The 18,257-nt window shown below is 56.3% G+C and overlaps 1 protein-coding gene across 1 annotated transcript; it reads right to left on the bottom strand.

Annotated features, from left to right (window-relative positions):
* Positions 1-297: 297 nt before the first annotated feature.
* Positions 298-17,418, bottom strand: CDX1 (caudal type homeobox 1). Its single transcript, XM_036424460.2, has 3 exons — positions 16,866-17,418; positions 1,854-1,999; positions 298-1,313 (listed from the first exon to the last, which is right to left on the bottom strand). The coding sequence occupies exons 1-3, from the start codon at positions 17,305-17,307 to the stop codon at positions 1,095-1,097; spliced, it is 807 nt and encodes a 268-aa protein (XP_036280353.1). The 5' UTR covers positions 17,308-17,418; the 3' UTR covers positions 298-1,094.
* Between the last annotated feature and the right edge of the window lie 839 nt (positions 17,419-18,257).

Here is an 18,257-nt window from a genome sequence, read left to right on the forward strand (position 1 = left end):
GCACGTGCGGGTGCCCAATGAATATTGTAAAATCCTGACCTAAAAATGTTTGAAAACATTCAGAAGACTGCTATATCGAGTGTGATGATTCTGCTGACAAAACAGACTTAAAACTTTACCTGGTCTCCTAGACTTACTCTAACAATGCCATGGTTTCATCGTTCAAATGCATTTTAAAGGTGACCTTGGTGTAGGCCAACGGAGACGGAAAGGGCTTACGCAAGTGTCAGGAAAAAGGGAGGCGTGACTTATACTTAACATTCCCTTTAACGCTACGCAAAATGATTTTGATGCATCTTTAAAAAGAGGGAAAACGTTTATTCTTGAAGCTGTATCCAAGAGATTCCACTCTATGTACAACACTTGCCCAGCCGTAAGCTCTGCTTGGTCCAGAGAAAGTCCTCCGAGGGCCCACCGCGGCCTGGGCCCCGAGGGACAGCCTGGCGAGGTGGGACTTGGCAGGGCAGGCTCTGACCTCTGACCCTTCCAAGGGCCGCCCCCACCCTGGAGCCCCATTGAGAACACTAGTGAGGGGATATGGCTCTGCAGCCCAGAGGGGACACTCGTCAGAGCCTCCCGGGCCCATTCCCGTGGGCTTTTGCTCTGCGTCAGCCTGGAGAGGTTCGGGGTGTTGGGAGGGGGGCAGGTAGAGGCGAGGCTGCAGGACCAGGCAGGTAGGAGCTGATCACATTCCTCCCCACAGGTCAACATTCCATCTTCCCTCAGCTCCATCTCCTTTCTCCAGGGTCGGGCTAGTCCCTAGAGCAGCCTTCTGCCCTTGAACCTACGGAGAAGGAGATAGGGATGGGGACTTATCTTGACTCCCTCACCCAGCCCTCTAGGGATGGAGACCTCCCACCCTGGGTTCCTTTACTCCCCCTGAGGCCTAGAAAAGGAAAACGCCCTTCTCCAAAGAGCTCCCTGCACAAATTGGCCAAGGGCACACACAGGGGCTGGGTGGGTGACTCGTCCAAGGTGACTCAGAAGGTCAGGGACAGGGCTGGGACTCAGACAGGGCCTCCTGCGCCCCGACGGGAGCCACATTCCCAGCATCCGAGTCCCCAGACCCCCAGCCCACAAGGCTGGGCAGGGGGCTAAGGCAGATACTCCTCCTTGACTGGCATTGGGGAGGAGGCCCCCAGGAGGCCAGCGGAGCTGGGGCACAGGCCCCCCAGGGGCGGCCCCGCGGCAGGGGGCGTGACTTCGTGGGCTGGCAGTGGTGGCTGCGGGGGCTGCTGCTGCTGCTGCTGCTGCTGTTTCTTCTTGTTCACTTTGCGCTCCTTGGCCCGCCGGTTTTGGAACCAGATCTTCACCTGTGGTTGGAGAACAGCGGTGGGTGGTGCGGAGACCCAGGGACAGGGAGAGGGAGAGAGGGAGGACAGCTGAGCTCTCACTTCTGGGAGTGGCGTTTGTGGCCTCGCTCCTGCTCCCGCCACCCAGACCATTCGTGGACCCTGAACACACTCTCCTTCCTAAAACACGCTCCCCAACTCTAATGATGAGCTCTCCTGTAGCCTTCATCTTCCCCATCTCCCAAGGCTACACTCTGACACCCCTCCTCCAGGAAGCCCTCCTTGATCTGCCTGTAACTACTCCCTTGTCTGGATTTAAACAGCACTGATCATAGCTACTCAGACCCCCTATTTCCCTCCTGGGAGTTAGGGACATTGGGTTTCGTTGAGGCAGAAGAGGATTTGGCAGCAGCTCAGAGTTTTTGCTGTGCTGTGTGACCATGGCCAGGAGACTCAACCTCTCTGTTCTCCCCCTTTGACTGAGCTGCGTAATCTGCCTGACAGCCTGGAGGCCAGACCCCCCCATGCTGCTCCTGTGGCTGAGGTGGGGGTCCCACACACCTGCCGCTCGGTTAGGCCCAGGTTGGCAGCCAGCTCCGACTTCCGCCGGATGGTGATGTAGCGGCTGTAGTGGAACTCCTTTTCCAGCTCCAGGCGCTGGTGGTCGGTGTAGACCACGCGGTACTTGTCCTTGGTCCGGGTCTTCCCTGAGAAGCAGAGGGCCCAGGAGGAGAGGTGAGTGCGGAGGGGCAGTCTTAAAGGCACAGGCAGGGCCCCCGGCCCTTAGAAGAAGGTCCCTGAAGTGGGGAGGGAGGTGCACCCCAACCCTGGATGTGACAATCATGCCCCCCCAGGCTCAGGCTTGGAGACTTCCTGAGAGGCTAGCACTTCCGGGAGGTGCCGAGGCACAGAGAGGGAACACAACTTTCTCCGGGTTACACAGCAAGCTGCTGGTGGGGTTGGGTTTCAATCCTGGTCTCCTGACCCAGGGCCCTACTCTGATCACCAGCTCCTCCAGCTTTAACCCAGCCGCTTGTGGCCGTGGCCGCGTGACAGAAAGTCCAGGAGCCTGTGGAAAGCAGCTTCCAGGGCGTCCCCGGCCATGTGAGTCAGAAAGCCTGGGCAGACAATCTGCATTTTTAAAAATATATATATTTTATTGATGTTTTACAGAGAGGAAGAGAGAAGGAAAGAGAGTTAGAAACATCAATGAGAGAATCACGGATTAGCTGCCTCTTGCACACCCCCTACTGGGGATGTGCCCGCAACCACGGTATATGTCCTTGACCGGAATCGAACCTGGGACCTTTTAGTCCACAGGCTGATGCTCTATCCACTAAGCCAAACCGGTTTCGACATACAATCTGCATTTTTAATATGTTCCCCAGGTGGTTCCATTCCAGGTCCTCAGACCACAGGTGTGAACACCAGTGAGATGGAGGGACAGCTGGCAGGTGGAGACTAAGGATGGCGGCTGTTCCTTTCTCCTGTGCAGAGGAGAGCAGGGAAGAGCCACTGTAGGCAGGGCGGGCACTTGCCAGACTGTTCTGGGGTGTATGGCACCTCGATTCCTGCTGAGGGTGGCTGCTGGCAACACTTGAGGACCTAGACGTTACCTTAAGAAGAACACTAAGCCCTGAGCTAGGGGTGGATAGGGGCTGGTGTTCCTGAAGCCATCCAGCCTTCTGCCTGTGCCTGGGCACAGAGCGGGAATGACTGCTCAGCTCACAAATACTTACTGAGCCCCTGCTGTGAGTCAGGCACTGGGGTGCATCCGTAAAAGCAAAACGGAAAGATTCAGGGCTCTAGGCGGCGTGAACAGCACGTGCAAAGGCCCTGAGGCAGAAACATGCCTGACGTCTGACGTGTGTGAGAAACAGTGAGGCGTGGCTGGAATGCACTGAGGAAGGGGGGTGGGGGGGTGTCTGCCCAGAGCCTAACAGACCATTGAAAGGACTCTGGCTTTTCCTCTGTCTGGGATGGGAACCATTGCAGGGTCCTGCGCAGAGGAGACTGAAATACGTTTCAGTAGCTGCTGCATGGAGAACAGACTGGCAAGAAGAACCAGGAAGCACAGAGAGACCTGCAATAACCCAGGAGACAGAAGGCGGTGGCTTGGCTTCTACATGGGGCTCAGCCTGGGGCCAGGAACTGGATGGGAGGACCGACTGGGGTTAATGTCAGGGCTTATTTTGGGGCTGGGATCAGAGGTCTGTCTGGAGAGAATATTAAGAGTCATGCTTGGCCTGGCTGGTGTGCAGGCCTGACTAAACACGAGTTTTCTTTGTAAAAAGCTGAGCACATGGCTATAAATAGGAGGCACATGCAAGCACTTTCAGACCGACACATGCGTCCCACCAGGGGATGGGTGGGTCTCTGAATCCCTGTCAATCCCCTCCTGCCTCACCCACAAGTGCCCCCACGACACCCTAGCCTTTACCTCTGTCTGGGTCACAGCACCCCTGTCCTAACTACCCCATACCCCGATCCAAACCCCACCCCCCGCCACCAAGCCCACGCAACTTGGCAGGGCAGCACTGGGCTCCTCAAGAGCCAAATGGTTTTGTGGAGAATGGGAGACAACAGATATTACTGGGCTCTTTTCCCTGGTTTCCTGCCAGAGCAGCGGAACCGCGCCGGACGCTCCCACATGCACGGCCCTCAGCTCCCTGCCCGACGCAGCACGGGACAGCCTCGGCTGGCCGCCAGGCCTGGCCCAGGAAAGGGACAAGGGAGTGGCTGCTAAGGCATGGGTCCAGATGGAGCCCCTCCTTGGCTAGAAAATCCAACGCCAGCTCAAAATCACTTCTGCCTAATGCCACCACCACCAGAGCCCAGAGCTGTGCCTCCACAGCCCTCTGGGCTCGCCGGGCTAAACCCAGAGGCATTATGGGAGTTTAGTCTCCTCCCGTTGTGTAAATGAGGAGCCCTCGGTTCAGGATGGTTATACGGCTGCCAGGGATCCAAATAAGAGAGGCCTGGTGGGGCCGTCCAGCCCAGCCTCCTTGTGCAGTCAGGGTCACTGAAGGCCCTGGCATTCGAACTCGCCCAAGACCACATCCCGTGGCCCAGAGCGCTTGCTCTCCATTCTCATTCACGACTCCCCACCCACCACGTGTCGGGGCTGCAGAACTCGCCACGGAGCCCACCTGAGCGTTGGCAGCAGAAGCTCCAGCAGCACAGCACCCATTTACTTGTACTTCTGGGAAGGGAGGGGCCCGTCCGCAGTGAAGGCAGAGCCCCGGGAGCCCCTGGGCTGCAGCCAGAGGGCCCAAAGGCTGGGGGCCCTGGAAATGCCAAGAAGACCCACAGCCTGAGGTGGGGAACGAGGCTCCCTGCCCACCCAAGCCTCAGCCTGAGGTTCCGAGCAGCGGTTATGCCGTTACCTGTCCCCCGAGACACCCAGCTCTCGCTCCCAGCCTTTCTCGTGAGCAAGCAGGGATCCCTCACACCCATTTCATAGATGGGGGAAACGAGGCTTCAGAAGGGGCCCTTGCTCAGGGCTATTCTGCCTGGGAGTGGTATGAACCTGGGCTCAGGTGCCCCAAGCTCTAGCCCAGCTCTTCCCAGAGTGCAGGCTGGGGGGAGGGGGTGGGACCAGTGGGGAGGGAAGACCCTATCTGCATAATTAGTCCTCTCTGTTCTAGTACGGCTGCCAGTAAAGACAAGACGGAGCCCATAGACCTGGTCTTCCTCGTCCCCCTTCCCCCTCTGGGCCCGGAAGAGGGGCTGGTGCGCTCAAGAACCTACTGACGAACTTCTATTGATAGAGCTGCTCAAAGCACAGAGTTTCATTGCTAAGAAAATGGCTCTGCTTTTCTTTCTCCTCCTCTTTCTCTCCCTCATCATCTTCCTCTCTCTCCCCCCTCCTTTTCCTCTTTCTCCTCTTCCTCCTCTGCCTCCCCTTCTCCTCCTACCCCTCTTCCTCCTCCTCTTCCTCCTCATCCTCCTCACTATGGGGAGGGCAGCATTTTTCTGCACCAGCGGCCTTTTTACCCCTCCTTCTTCTGAGCCAGCCAAGCTCCCTTCTTCCTTGCTCTTGTCCCCTGGCCCTGCCTGCCCAGCACCAAAGTGTGCTTCTCCTCCACCCCTGGCCATTCCATGGACCCTGACAGATCCTTCCACTTCCGGCCCCACATCCCTGTCTGATGGAGTCTGCCTGTCCCTGGCTCCCGGCGTCAGAGAGGAGTCCGCAGGCTGCCGTCCTCTTCTGCTGCCACCATCTCCTCTTAGAGATGGCGAGGCCTCTGTGCTGCGCACAGAACAGTGAGAGCCCAGGGGACGGGCTGAGCGTGGGTGCTGGCGCACAGAGGGCACGGTCCGGGGCTGTGGTCTGGGTGCATGAATGTCCAGAGTTGCCCACAGTGGGAGGCACTGGCCCCAGAACTCCAAGGAGGACGCTTCCCGCCCTGCCAGCCGATCACAGTGACAAGGGGACTGCATGAGATTAAGTGTTCCTACTCCCTTAACTCTGGCTTCAAATCCTGCTCCTTTCTAGTTTGTGTGTCTTGGGGTGTTTGGTAATAAATTATGCTATTATTTCAAAAAAAAAAAAAAAAAAGAAAGAAAGAAAGAAAGAAAATAGCTCTGCTAAAGAACAAAATGTTTGCTGTCACACCGTGTGGTCGGGGAGCCAGGGAGTCCCACAGGAGCCCAGCTCGGCGATGTGTAGTCCCATTGAGCATCGCATATCTCTCACCCAATCATCCCGCCTCCAGGAGCTGATCCCACAGAGAAATGTCCAAAGCTGCAGCTGTTTGAAGCGACATAAGACTGCACATGCTACAAGTAGGGAACATGTTAAATAAAAGATGGCACATCCATGGAGACGAGCTTTATGCAATCATTCGAAAGAGACGGTAAAGCTCCATCTGTACCAATCTGGAGTAACGCCTGAGATATCTTGTTGAGTAAAAATAAAATCAAGATATTGAATGCTGTGACTAATGTTACTGGTTTTGTATAAAAATGGGGACACACACACACAGGCACCCCATCACACGTTTGTGCACCCACAGGGTTCTTTCGGAAAGAAGAGACAAAAAGCCATGAGCAGGAGCTGCCTCTGGAGGGAGAACTGGGGAGCCCCAGGTGGGAGGGAGCTTTAGGGGTGCTTACATTTTTACCACGTGCAGATGTGCACTTGTGTTTTTAATGACAGGATCCCTGGGCTCCAGTCACACAGCTCTGGGCCAGAACTCCCGGATGCCCGAAGCTACCCTCACTTCCTCCCTCCCCCCTCTTATGCGCACCTGTGCCACCCTGAAGCCCAGGAGGGAGGGAGCAGGGAGGTGCGTGAGAGTGGCGGGGTGGGGAGAGGGCCCGGGATCAATGATTTACAGGCCGCTGGGATGCTGGGGCTGAGGGGGGAAGTCCAGGCTCCAGTAACAGGTGTCTGATGGGGGCCTCCTCGCCCAGCCACCTAATAAATAACCCTCTGGGCCAGATGCCAGTGTGAGTGGGCAAGGGGAGGAGGGAGCCCCCAGATCTTCAGGGGTGAGCATGGCAGGGAGAGCCTTGGGTAGCTCACCCAACTGAGAGGCCCTCTCTCTCTCTCTCTCTCTCTCTCTCACTCTCTCTTCTCCCCCCCTCCCCCCCCAGCTTTGGGACTTGAGGAATGGCCACCTATGTGCACCAGATTGCCATGGAGGTCAAGTTCCCCATCCCCTCCATGTGCACAGCACAGGCCCTGGAAGCTACAGGCTAATGGCACAAACACCTGAGCGGCAGCCTCAGAACTGGCTGGGGAGCTGCTTCTTCTTTTTAAAAAAAATATATTTTTATTGATTTCTTACAGAGAAGAAGGGAGAGAAAGAGAGAGTTAGAAACATCGATGAGAGAGAAACATCAATCATCTGCCTCGTACATACCCCCTACCGGGAATGTGCCCACAACCAAAGTACATGCCCTTGACTGGAATCAAACATGGGACCTTCCAGTCCACAAGCTGACGCTCTATCCACTGAGCCAAACCGGTTTCGGCAACTGGGGAGCTTTTGAGAAAGCACAGATTCTAGCCCAGAAGTTCGGACTCAGTGGGGTTGAAATGGGGCTCAGGGATCTGATAGCAGAAGAGCTCTCTGGTGACCCCGACACGTGGCTGTGCTGTCCAGCTTCTCACTGGCTGGGTGACCCACAACAGTCACCCCACCTCTCCGAGCCTCACTTTCTTTATCTATAAAATGGGGATCACTTTTATTCTGGTAAGGGCCAACATGTCCATGGCTCAAGCAGTATGTATACTCCTCTCAACAACCTATGAAGTTGTGCAACTATTATCCAATTTTATAGATGGGGAAACTGAGGCTCAGAGAAGTCCTCACCATCTGCCAGGTGGGATTTAAATGCAGGTCTGGCCTTAGCTGGTCTGGCTTGGTGGATAGAGCGTCGGCCTGAAGACTGAAAGGTCCCAGGTTCGATTCTGGTCAAGGAAGGCACATGCCCAGGGTTGCAGGCTCGATCCCCAGTCAGGGGCGTCCAGGAGGCAGCCGATCAATGATCCTCTCTCAGCATTGATGTTTCTATCTCTCCCTCTCCCTTCCTCTCTGAAGTCAATAAAAGTATATTTAAACCCAGGTCTGTCCGGCCGCAGAGCAGCACCAACACCTGCCACAAAGTGTACGTTCTCCTGTAACCACCCAACCGTGGTATGTCCGGGGGATCGCTGGAGATGGATGGAGGGTGCCCAGCACAGTCGCTGGCGTGCAGTGGGTGTGTGGGGAAGGACAGACCGCATTCGTTTCCAATAGTGGCAGGACAGCCATATGGCAGGAATGTCGGGGAATGATTCGTGCAATGGGCGGTGTGTTAGACAAGACTGTTTATTTATAAGGTCCCTTCCAACTTGGAAACGCAAAGCTCCCAATGTTTGTTGATTCTCTGATTGTGTTTGTTATTGTTGCTGAAAGAATTCTAAGGCCGACTTCCCTGTCTGAGAGTCTAGATGCGGAGCCTCCCCAGCTGGAGGACAGGGGGCAGGAGCCACTCGGCCTTCGCTGGGGCCTCCGCATCCAGCCGGGGCCAGGGGAGGACAGAGTCCAGACGCTGCCTCAAGGGTGGGGCGGGGAGCTCCAGGAAAACCAAGTGGACTCTGGGTCAGCACTTCCTTTGCCCTCCTGTGGCCCTGAGGGATGACACTGCCAGCGCTGGCTCTCAGAGCCTGGGACACAAATCCAGCCCTGGACCCTCTGTCGCCCCTCCCTGGGTGGTCCAGCCCTGCCTGTGCACCCAAACCCCCCCAACACACAGGAGGCCCATCCCAGATCTCCTGCATCTGGACCATCTGCTGGAGCCAGCAGGGCCTCATCCCAGTTCTGTGTCATCTGTGTGGCCTTGAGGAAGTCCCTTTCCCTGTCGGGGCCTCAGTTTCTCTTGTGCATCAGAAGAGGGTTGGGTGTCAGCTTTGAGGGCCCTGTAGTTTGAGGGCCTTGTGCAGCTCTGAGCCCTTCCATAAGAACCAGAAGCCCCTCCTCTCCCCCACCCCTCATGGGCAGCACCCACAGGGAGGGCATAGCCTGCACATCCTCCGGCCAAGAGCCTCAGACACCTGAGGGGCAGGAGGCACCTGTCTGCAGCGCTGGTCTGAGGAGGACAAAGAGAAAGGCAAGCTTTGGGACCTTTGGCAGGAGGGAGCTCAGGGAAGAGGAGGGAGTCCTAAAACTGGGGTGGGAAGGAGAGCCGTACTTCACTGGAAGGGTGGGCCGTTTTCAGTATACTGAGGAGGAGGAAAGAATTACAGATATGCTGCACATGCAAATAACTTTAATATAAAACACGTGAGGTGCTATCCAGATGACATATATAAGAGGGCTGCAAAGAGGGCTGCAAAGAGGGCTCCTGAGGTGGTGGCGCTTCTGGAGACGCCCTGATCCTAGCAGCTTTGCCACTGTCCTGAGATTTGGGGAAGGCTCACTACACGGGGGCGGGGAGGAGGGGGAGGCGGGGATGGGGGGGAGGGGGAGGCAGGGGATGGGAGGCGGGGAGTGGTCCCCAGACCTGGCCCCTGTTGGACCACCCTTAGCTGAAGGAGTTGACAAGTGGCCGAACCTCTTCGGGCTCCCTTCCCCCTGGGGAGCAGATGGATGTGGAAGCAGTTTGCAAAGGGCAAGGAGACCTGAGCTATTTGCAGACTCGGATGTTGGAGGCTCCCTGGGAGAGGGAGGAATGCCGCCTGATGGGGAGCAGCAGGGCAAAGAACACGCCGGCCTGGGTGCGGGGAGATCTGGCCGGGCCTCCGGCTGCACATGTGATGTTCGGTTTGGGGCCGTTTCCTCATCTGTGCTGCCAGGGGCGGGACCTCTGCTGTGGCCGCCCTGACCCGGCCAGTTCCATGATGGATAGACATGTCTCGTGGGCCGTGAAGCTTTCTTTTGGGCTCCAGCCTGGGTCCTGGTTCCTGCTGATTTGCAAGTCCCAGGATGCTCTATCGCAGTTCCTCATTCAAGCCCCGGAGCAGGGGTGAGGCTGGTATGGGGTGGGGAGAAATGGCCTGGCCAGCCACACCAGGATCCTTGCAGCCTCGGGCAAGGTTCTCCTCCCCACTGTCCCCCTCCCCCTCCCAGGCCACCTGTGTGTCATCCCTGCCCTGTCTTCTTCCTGGAGGCCCACAGCTCTAAGAGGCAGTGGAGAGGACAGAGCCTTCAGAGTAAGATGGACCCGATGGCTCTCACCCCCCCTCCTCACCCCCCCATCCCCCCCCGTCCCACCCACAGGCCAGCAGTGTGAACCCAGGCAAGTCACTAGACCTCTTTGAACTAGATCAGTTTACTCATCTGTGAAGTGGGGATAGGAATTCCTCCCTATACACCGTAGTTGTGGAGATCAGATGTGACAATCAACTTAACAGGTAATTATTGAAAGCTAGCTGTGACGAGGAAGATAACAACAAAGAGCACTTCAGCACTGAAGAGACCAGAGAGATTCCACCACGGAGAGTAAGGACCCGTCTGGAGTGGACTGGCACCCTCAGAACTCGTGAGAGGGACTTCCCCACACTTTCCCCTGTGACAGCTACTAGCCACACTTGGCTATTGTATACTTAAATTAATAAAAACAGAATTGAAATTCAGGTCTTTGGTCATATCAGCCATAGTTCAAGTGCTGGAAAGACACGTGCAGCAAGTGGCTAGCATTCTGGACAGCCCAGAAGGACAGCATGCTCATCACCCAGCAAGTTCTACTGGACAACCCTGCCCTTTTCTAGCTTATATGTGACCTTGGCAAACCCCCTTCCCCCGGTGCCTGGCCCCGCCTATGCTCCATGAGGGCAGGCGCCGTGCCACCTTGCTCGCCCCGTCCGGTAGCAGTGGCTGGCACACTGCGAGTACTTGCTGGATCTCGTTGAATGCATAACCCAGACCTGCTGACCTAAGTCAATAGCCCCATCCTTCAGCTATTCAGCCAAAAGCCTTGCTGGCACTTCCCCACTCCCCACATCCAATCCATCAGCTGGTCAGCTCCATCTCCAAAGAACTCCTGTCTGCCCACCCGCACTGCTCCCACAGCCGTCTTCAGAGCCACGAATCTAATGCACACATGCGCTGTTCTGGGGTCAGTCAATAGATGCTAGTTCTATAGATGCTGAGCAGTCAATAGATGCTAGTTCATATAGATGCTGAGCAGTCAATAGATGCTAGTTCATATTATTACCATGGTAGATGCTTGGGATGTATTTATTAAATAATTCATTCCCCTCTCTCACTGGGGGGGTGGCACTGATTAAAAAACACACAAATGAAATAATTGCAAATGGACTAGTATGAAGGAAAGCAAGCATAGAGCTGAGAACTAGGTTCAGTGGCTGGAGGTGGGAGGCATACTGTGTTTAGTTTGGGCGAGGTCTCTGGGAGGAGACAACATGAAGCTAAGACTTGAAGGTTGAGAAGGAGGTTCCCATGCCACCGGTGGGGACGAATATTCTAGGAAGGGAGAAGAGCATCTACAAAGGCCCCAAGGCAGAAGCAAGCAGAGTCAGGGACAGACAGTGCCAGCTCCGAGGGACCCTGTCTGCCTTGTTCTGAATGGAATCCCCAGCATCCAGAAGAATGTTTGGCACAGAAGAGACACTAGAGAATAGTATTGCCCACAGGCCGGCCTGAATGAATGAATGAATGAATGAGGCACATAATGAGCCTGGAGAGGCTAGCAGAGCTGAGCCCTGGGATAAGGGGTTTGGATTTGATCTTAAGAGAAACAGGAAGTCGCTGGAGGGTGTTGAGCCTGGAGCCTCAGCCTGGGCTCTCACTAACACCTGCTCCCTCTCCGTCATGCAGCGGGATCTAGACGGCCCCTTTACAAACGTAAGGGGTGAGTGTGGAAAGAGGGTTTAGCTTGTTAACCCAATGATGGACCTGACTCCAGACGCAATTGTTTCCAAATCCCAGGAACTCCCAGACAGCCCATGAGGATAACTTCCTGCCGACAAGTCAGACACTACTGCTAACAAAGCCGTTTTGGACCTGCGGAAAGACTCCCTCGGCTCTCCGCGGCAGTGTCTGCCAAAATGGGGGCGAGAAAACACTCGACCAAAAACAGCCTTCTGCCACCTCTAACTGGGTCATCCCCCTTCCCAGCTACATCTGAGAGATGAGGTGTCACATGGAGCTTCTGCCTTGAGAGTCAGTTTTAAACAGCTCGGCCCCTGCTGTGCCCACCCTCCCCCTCCAGCCTCTTCTCGCTCTTCCCCGACTGGCCTCCTTTTCCCCACCTGGGCTGGGATGCACATGGAGGGGGCTTGGGCTCCTGTGCGCCCGGAGTTTGGTTTATTAGATAGGTGCTCCTCAGGCTGCAGTGTCTGGGCTGGAGCCCTGTGCTGCCAGTATCAGCTGTGTGAGCTTGGCAAGCCACCTTACCCTCTCTGAGCCTCATTAAAGTTATCTGTAAAATGAGGCTAATAATAGAACCTCACACCTCTCAGGGTTGTTATGGGGCTTAGGTGGAATCACTCAGGCAAAGCTCTTGGCACAGTGCCTGGCACAGTCAAAACCAGTTATCAGGTTTATCAATAGCTCCTACTATGGGCAAGGTATGGCAAGAAGGACGGAACTGATAAAGGTAAACACAGTCAGTGGTCAATGTTGTTAATACAAGGGCCTGATGGAGTGCCGGGAGGGGGGAACCAAGGAGGGCTTCCTGGAGGAGGTGACCTTGGAAAAGGAGCAGCATTGGAACAGGTGAACAGAGGAAAGGGAGGTGGTTCAGGTTGAGACACCTAGACTGGCGAGGCAGGGTGTGTGCTGGAATGCACCTGCTAAGGACGAGAAGAGATGGTCAGAGGTACTGATGGTCACTGAGCACCTACTATGCCAGGCTCGGGGATCTAAGTACCATTGCTTCAAGGTGCAATCCTATTGTTATCCTTATGTTACAGCGGAAGAATATGAAGCTCAGAGGAATGATCCAGATTAGCGTTCCCGATGCTAACACAGCTTCTAACGGAAATTCATTCACAGTGAAGGCCCAGATCTTAACTGTTGCAATTAAGCATCTCTTATCTAGGCAAACCAGTGGGACAGTAGCTACAATAGTGGGTAGGGGGCCAGTTCTCAAAAGGGCTTCAAATGCCACCAAAATGGGGCTGGGTTTTATAGCCATGAAATGCCATAAAATGCAATGGTGATGGGGAGCTATGCAATGCTCTTGAGCAGGAGAGGTGTCTGGAACAGGTAAGTCTGTTAATGGTTTAGAAGAAGACAGCTGGAGCGTCAGAGGCCGGAGTTGAGGGGCCAGTGTGGCTGTGGCAATGGGCCAAGGGGAGGGCCTGGAATGGGGTGGGGAAAGGAGTGGTTCATGCCTCCATGGGCCTCAGTTTCTCCATCTGAAAGCTGAAGGGGTTGGACCAAGATCTAAACCCTGTTGCTGCCGTCTCATCATCTGAGTGGACATCTCCCTGGTTGTGTGGGACCTCCGTCACCCTAACAGGTCTTTAACCCGTGAATCCCTTTGTATGGACAGAATGCTGATCTAGAACCTTCTTAATGGAAGGCTGGTATGTCTAGATGCAAAGGGGAAAGGCAAAAAAAAAAAAAAAAAAAAAAAAAATAGAATCCCCTGTAGTTACTTCCTACCCTGGCCTCAATCAAGTGACCATAATCCCTTGGAACTGTTTAATACTTTGATTGTGGGCTGAAGAGCAACAGCCTCGCCCTTATCTTCTCCATTTTCACTGGCACCTCCTTAGAATAAAGCCGGGACTTAGTCCCAGCCTTAGCCATGCCAATTCCCAGGGGAGGAAGGCTGAGCCTCAGGGAGAGAGGAACAGCCTTTGGCATGAGCTGCCCGCCTGGACAGTCACAGGTCCCATCTCCAGGGTCGGGACCTCAGAAATCGATGTCAAAGCCAAAATGTCACACTTGCCCTGTTCATTCATTCATCCAGCAATATGCATTGAGCACCTGCTAAATGCCATACACCGAGCTGGGTGTCTGGAATGTAGTGGCAGGCCAAATGGTCATGGCTCTAGACCTCACAGATGTTTACCTTCGTGAGTGGGTAAGGGAACAGGCCACCCACAAACACACCCAATAAGTGGATAAATTGCAGTCAGGATTAGTGCTCTACAGGAAACATGGTAAAGATTATTGGTGGGTATGGGGGGGAGGGGGCTCTTCCTTGAGAAATCATGGAGGACATCTCTGAGGAGGTGACCATTAAGCTGAGACCTGAAGGGTGAGAAGTCAAGGAAAAGGTTTCTGGAAAGAAGGAACAACACATGCACAAGACCTGCAGTGGGACACAGCATTTCTGAAAGGCCAAAGGAAGGCTGGAGTGGCTAGTTTGGTGGCCCAAGGGAGAGTGGCCTCGGATGAGGTCAGGAAGGCAGGAAGCTCTACAGTCTCAGAGCTCTCAGGAAGGAGTGAAGATTTTGCCCTAGAAATGATGGAAAACCTTTGGAAAATTTTTAACTGACTCATCCAACATCTATTCTAGTCCAACTTCCACTTGTGTGAAACTAGAACATGCCTTCCAGACTCTGGGCTTCAGTTCTCCACCTGTATGTCTGGTCTCTACATGTCCAGTGCAGATATTGTGAAGGCGAGAGCCTCACAGGGAGGGAAAATGGGCTGGTGACCAGTGAGCCACACTTGCAGGAAATCCAGCTAGGGGCAGGGGAGGGGGACATGCACTGACCTGCCCTCTGCCATCTGAGACAAGAGCACGGACACAGCAAACACCCCTGAGAGAGCCTGTATCTTCCTTGCCCAGAAGGAAAAACTGAGGCCAAACAGGGGAGGAACTTGGCCTCTTTTTTAGGGAGGGTCTGTAACCCCACCCCAATTCTTCCTGACTCTCAGGAGCTCTGGTCAAGAGCCAGCTGCCCCCCACCCCCACCCCCCGGGGCTGACGGGCAGCAGTGTCTAGCTTTCAGAAGGCCAAGGCTCTTGCCTCTCTGGCAGAACGGGTCCCACCTGACTCCTAGGGGCAGCCACTGTCCTCAGAAGCCCCCATGCCTCCCTTCGCCCTCTCGTCTCCGGTCTGGGAGAAAAGGGAGAGAGGTCTTCTGCCTTTAGGCAGAGTTACTCCTTCACCCTTTTTTCTGCCTGAGAACAACAGCATCCACCTGACTTTTGAGGCTGAGTTGGGCTCTCAGCTCCTGTTCTGAGAGAAGAGGTGATTTACCTGACTGACATCACAGGGCCTGCAAGCTCCCCCAGGCCTCTGACCCTCACTGGCCCACTCTCTTTGCCTCACACAGTGAGGGCCTCTCTGCAAGCCCCGCCCCTAGGGAGCCTCCCCATCCATCTCCAAAGCCACCCAATCAGCAGGAAGCAACAGCGGGACTAGTGGAGCAGGAAATGCGGGCTTCCTTCTCCGGGGAAGGCACACAGAACCGCAGGACCCTAAGGGCGTGGCCCCACAAGCCCTCTCTCCTATAATCCAATGCAAGGATCTCAACTGGGGTTTGTGGATAAAGCTTCCGGGGCCCCTAGCACTCCTGAAATGGTCTACGGACTTAGGCAACACTCTTTTCTAGAGCCAAGATTTGTACTTTCCATTCATTTTACAAAGGGGGTCCTCTGGTAACTCAAACAAAGATTCGAGACCCTTCCTTTCCTGTCAATGCTAAGACTGAGACTCAGAAAGAGATGACGGATTTAAGAGAAGCTGTTTAGAGAATTAGCCCAGAGGCTTGGGGGTCAGACTGCCAGGTCTCAAGTCCCAGCCTCACCATTTGCTGGTTAAACAGCTTTGGGCAAGTACTGAACCTCTCTATGCCATCATTTCTCCATCTCAACACCGGGGGTGATAACAGTACCTACTATAACGTAAGAATTAAATGAGCTAACCCATGCACGATCTTGGGTCAGTGCCTGGTCCGTTGTAAGGGTTCTGTAAATGTTAGCTGTCATAATGTAGCCAAGGCCGCTGAAACAAGGGGCGAAGCTGGGCCATAAGTCCCAGTCCTCTGAGGCCTCTGGGGGGCAGTGAGGAGGTTATGTGTCCCTGAGCCTCCCAAGAAGGTGGTCTGACTACAGCCAGACCTGTAGCTACTGATCGCGCCTTCCCCAGCATCTGCCCCCTGGGTGAGCAGGGCATGTGTGGAGACACGGGGGTGAAGAGAGAGAGGAGGTGGGGAAGTCCCAGGCTCCCTCCCAGCTGGGGGAAGGGGAGGAGGGACTGGACATCAAAGGGTGGGCAGGCCAACTTCCCGCCCACCCGGCCAGGTGGCCTTTGTCAGGACAGGCCCCACCACAGTCAGGACAATGGGGTATCGTGTTCACTTTCCGGCCAACAGGAGTCACTGCCGAGCCGAGGCGCAGCCAGTTACATGACAAAGGGGGGAACCTATAAAGGAGGTCAGGCCGCCCCTCATTACAGCCGGGCCTTTGTCCTGCCCCCTCCCCTGCCTTTGAAGAGGCTGGATCAGAGAGGTCTGCCTGGGGGCAGGAGGTTCACAGGCTCAGGAGCCAAACAGCAGCCACCTTCCCAACTGCTCCTGCTTTCCCCTCCCCCAGGGTCAAGAGTTCAGGAAGGACCCTGGGATGGGAAGGTAGGGAGCCCTCCTAGCGCAAATCTAACCAAAGCGACTCTTTTTTCGTCCAGATGATAGGATCCACCGATGTCTTCATTGTCGGGGGACTGGGACCGGGAAAGGAAAGGGCCCTGTCTGCATCCTTACAATCAGGGCACCTTTCCTTCTGGGCTGGGTGTGCAGCCTCCGCTTGGGGTGGGGATCCGGGAGAAGGAACCGGTGAGGACCAGGGCCGGTGTGGCTAAAAGAGCTCTAGGATAAGCGTCCGGAGCAGTGTTCTGGTTCCAGCCGTGCCCGTACCCACGCTGCAGGTACCTCTACTCCTCAGGGCTCAGTTTCCCTATCTAGACAGACAGACAGACAGACAGACAGGCTGTGCTTCCGCAAGCTGGGATTCGGGAGGAGAAGCTGAGAGCGCAGTCCCCAGGGCCAGAGTGGTCGGAGGCTGCACTCCAGGGGCCCAACCCAAGCAGGGCCCGAGCAGAGGTCAGCTGGGGACAGACAGGGGGTCAGACAGGGGGCAGCCGGGCCTCGCCCTGGCACCTGCCACTGAAGCACCCAGGGGAACCGCAGTTGGCACACCGCCGGGGAGGGGTCCTTACCGCTGCCACCGCCGCCTCCGGCCGCCACGCTGCGCCGCATCCACTCGTAGGGCGTCCGCCTCTGCGCTCCGGGCGAGGACGGCGCGCCCGGGCCGCCCAGGGGCTGCGCCAGGAGGCCCGGACCGGGCCCCGGGGGCGCGGGCACCGCGCTAAAGTCCGGAGGGGCCCCGAATGCCAGCGGGACCGGGCTGGCCGCCGGGGCCGCGGGGCCCGGGCCATAGGCCGCGGCCCAGTCGTCCTTGGGCACCGAAAAGGGCGCGCTCCAGGCCGCCGGAGGCGCGGGGGCCGGCTCCGCATGCGAGTAGCCGCCGGTGAAGTCGGGGTACTGCGGGGGCCCCGGGGCCGGGGGCCCGTAGGCTTGCGGGCCCAGGCCGAGGCTCGGGGGCCTGGCGGGGCCGGGGTACACGGGGGAGTCCTTGTCCAGCACATAGCCCACGTACATGGTGGCCGCAGGGAGCCCCGCGCATGCTGGGCCCGGGAGCCGCGGCTGCGGGCCGCCCCGGCGAGCACCGCTCACCTGAACCCGCCGCCCGCGGCCGCGCCCCACCCCGCCTTTTATAGCCCCGGGCCCGCGCCCCGGCCGGGCGGGTTTGCATTTCAAAGCCGGGGGGAGCCTCCGGGCCGCGAATCAAAGGGGGAAACCCGTCGGGGGCGGGGGGTTCAAAAGGAGACAAATTGCCACCCCAAGTGGGAGGCGGACGGACCGGGGTCTGGAGAGGTGGGGACGCGGAGGCGCCGCCCGGGCCCGCGTCGAGGCGCGCGGAGGGCCAGAGCCTCCGGAGGGGCCAGCGGCCCGGCGGCTGGCCCGGCACCTCCATCTTCCCCGGAGGACAGGGACCCGGGCTGCGCGGGGACCCGGGCCAGGGTCACACAGCCACCCACGGGCCTGCGGCACGCTCCGCAGGGACCAAGCTCCAGGGGAGGGCGCAACCCGGCTTCAAACAGGGTTTTCCTGTCTGGAAGGTAGAGGAATTCCTAATCTTTTGGGGGCAGGGGTCATGACCCTTCCGAGTCTCCGATGAAAGCTGTGGATGTTTTTTAACCGGGAAAATGCACATATGCACATACACAAGTTCTTTCAAGAGGTGGGGCAGGGGCATATTTCGGGAGGGACACACATTCCAAGGAATTCTCTAGATTCTCTTGGAGATCCCTGCCCCCTTTATTTTAAAGAGAGGTCACACGAACGTGGAACTGTATAGTGAGTGGCTGTGTACCCGTCACCCAGCTTCAGCCGTTATCAAGATTCCTTTCATCTCCTCCCTTCCTTTTTGTGCTAAAGTATTTTAAAACAAATTTTAAACAGCCTGTCATTTTACCCCCCACCTACTTCCGCCTGCAGCACGTGGGCATTTTCTTATATAATCTGCCATTGTCAAATCTAATAAAATG

The sequence above is a fragment of the Pipistrellus kuhlii genome, unplaced genomic scaffold, assembly GCF_014108245.1.
Source record: "Pipistrellus kuhlii isolate mPipKuh1 unplaced genomic scaffold, mPipKuh1.p scaffold_m20_p_8, whole genome shotgun sequence".
Lineage (NCBI taxonomy): Eukaryota > Metazoa > Chordata > Mammalia > Chiroptera > Vespertilionidae > Pipistrellus > Pipistrellus kuhlii.

Excerpts from the sequence above, each read along its gene's own strand:
- CDX1 (XM_036424460.2), bottom strand. The coding sequence starts at position 17,307 with ATGTACGTGGGCTATGTGCTGGACAAGGACTCCCCCGTGTACCCCGGC. Across the intron at positions 2,000-16,865 it reads CGGAGGCGGCGGTGGCAGCG|GGAAGACCCGGACCAAGGAC; the intron begins GTAAGGACCCCT and ends TCTGCTTCTCAG. Across the intron at positions 1,314-1,853 it reads TGGGCCTAACCGAGCGGCAG|GTGAAGATCTGGTTCCAAAA; the intron begins GTGTGTGGGACC and ends CTCCAACCACAG.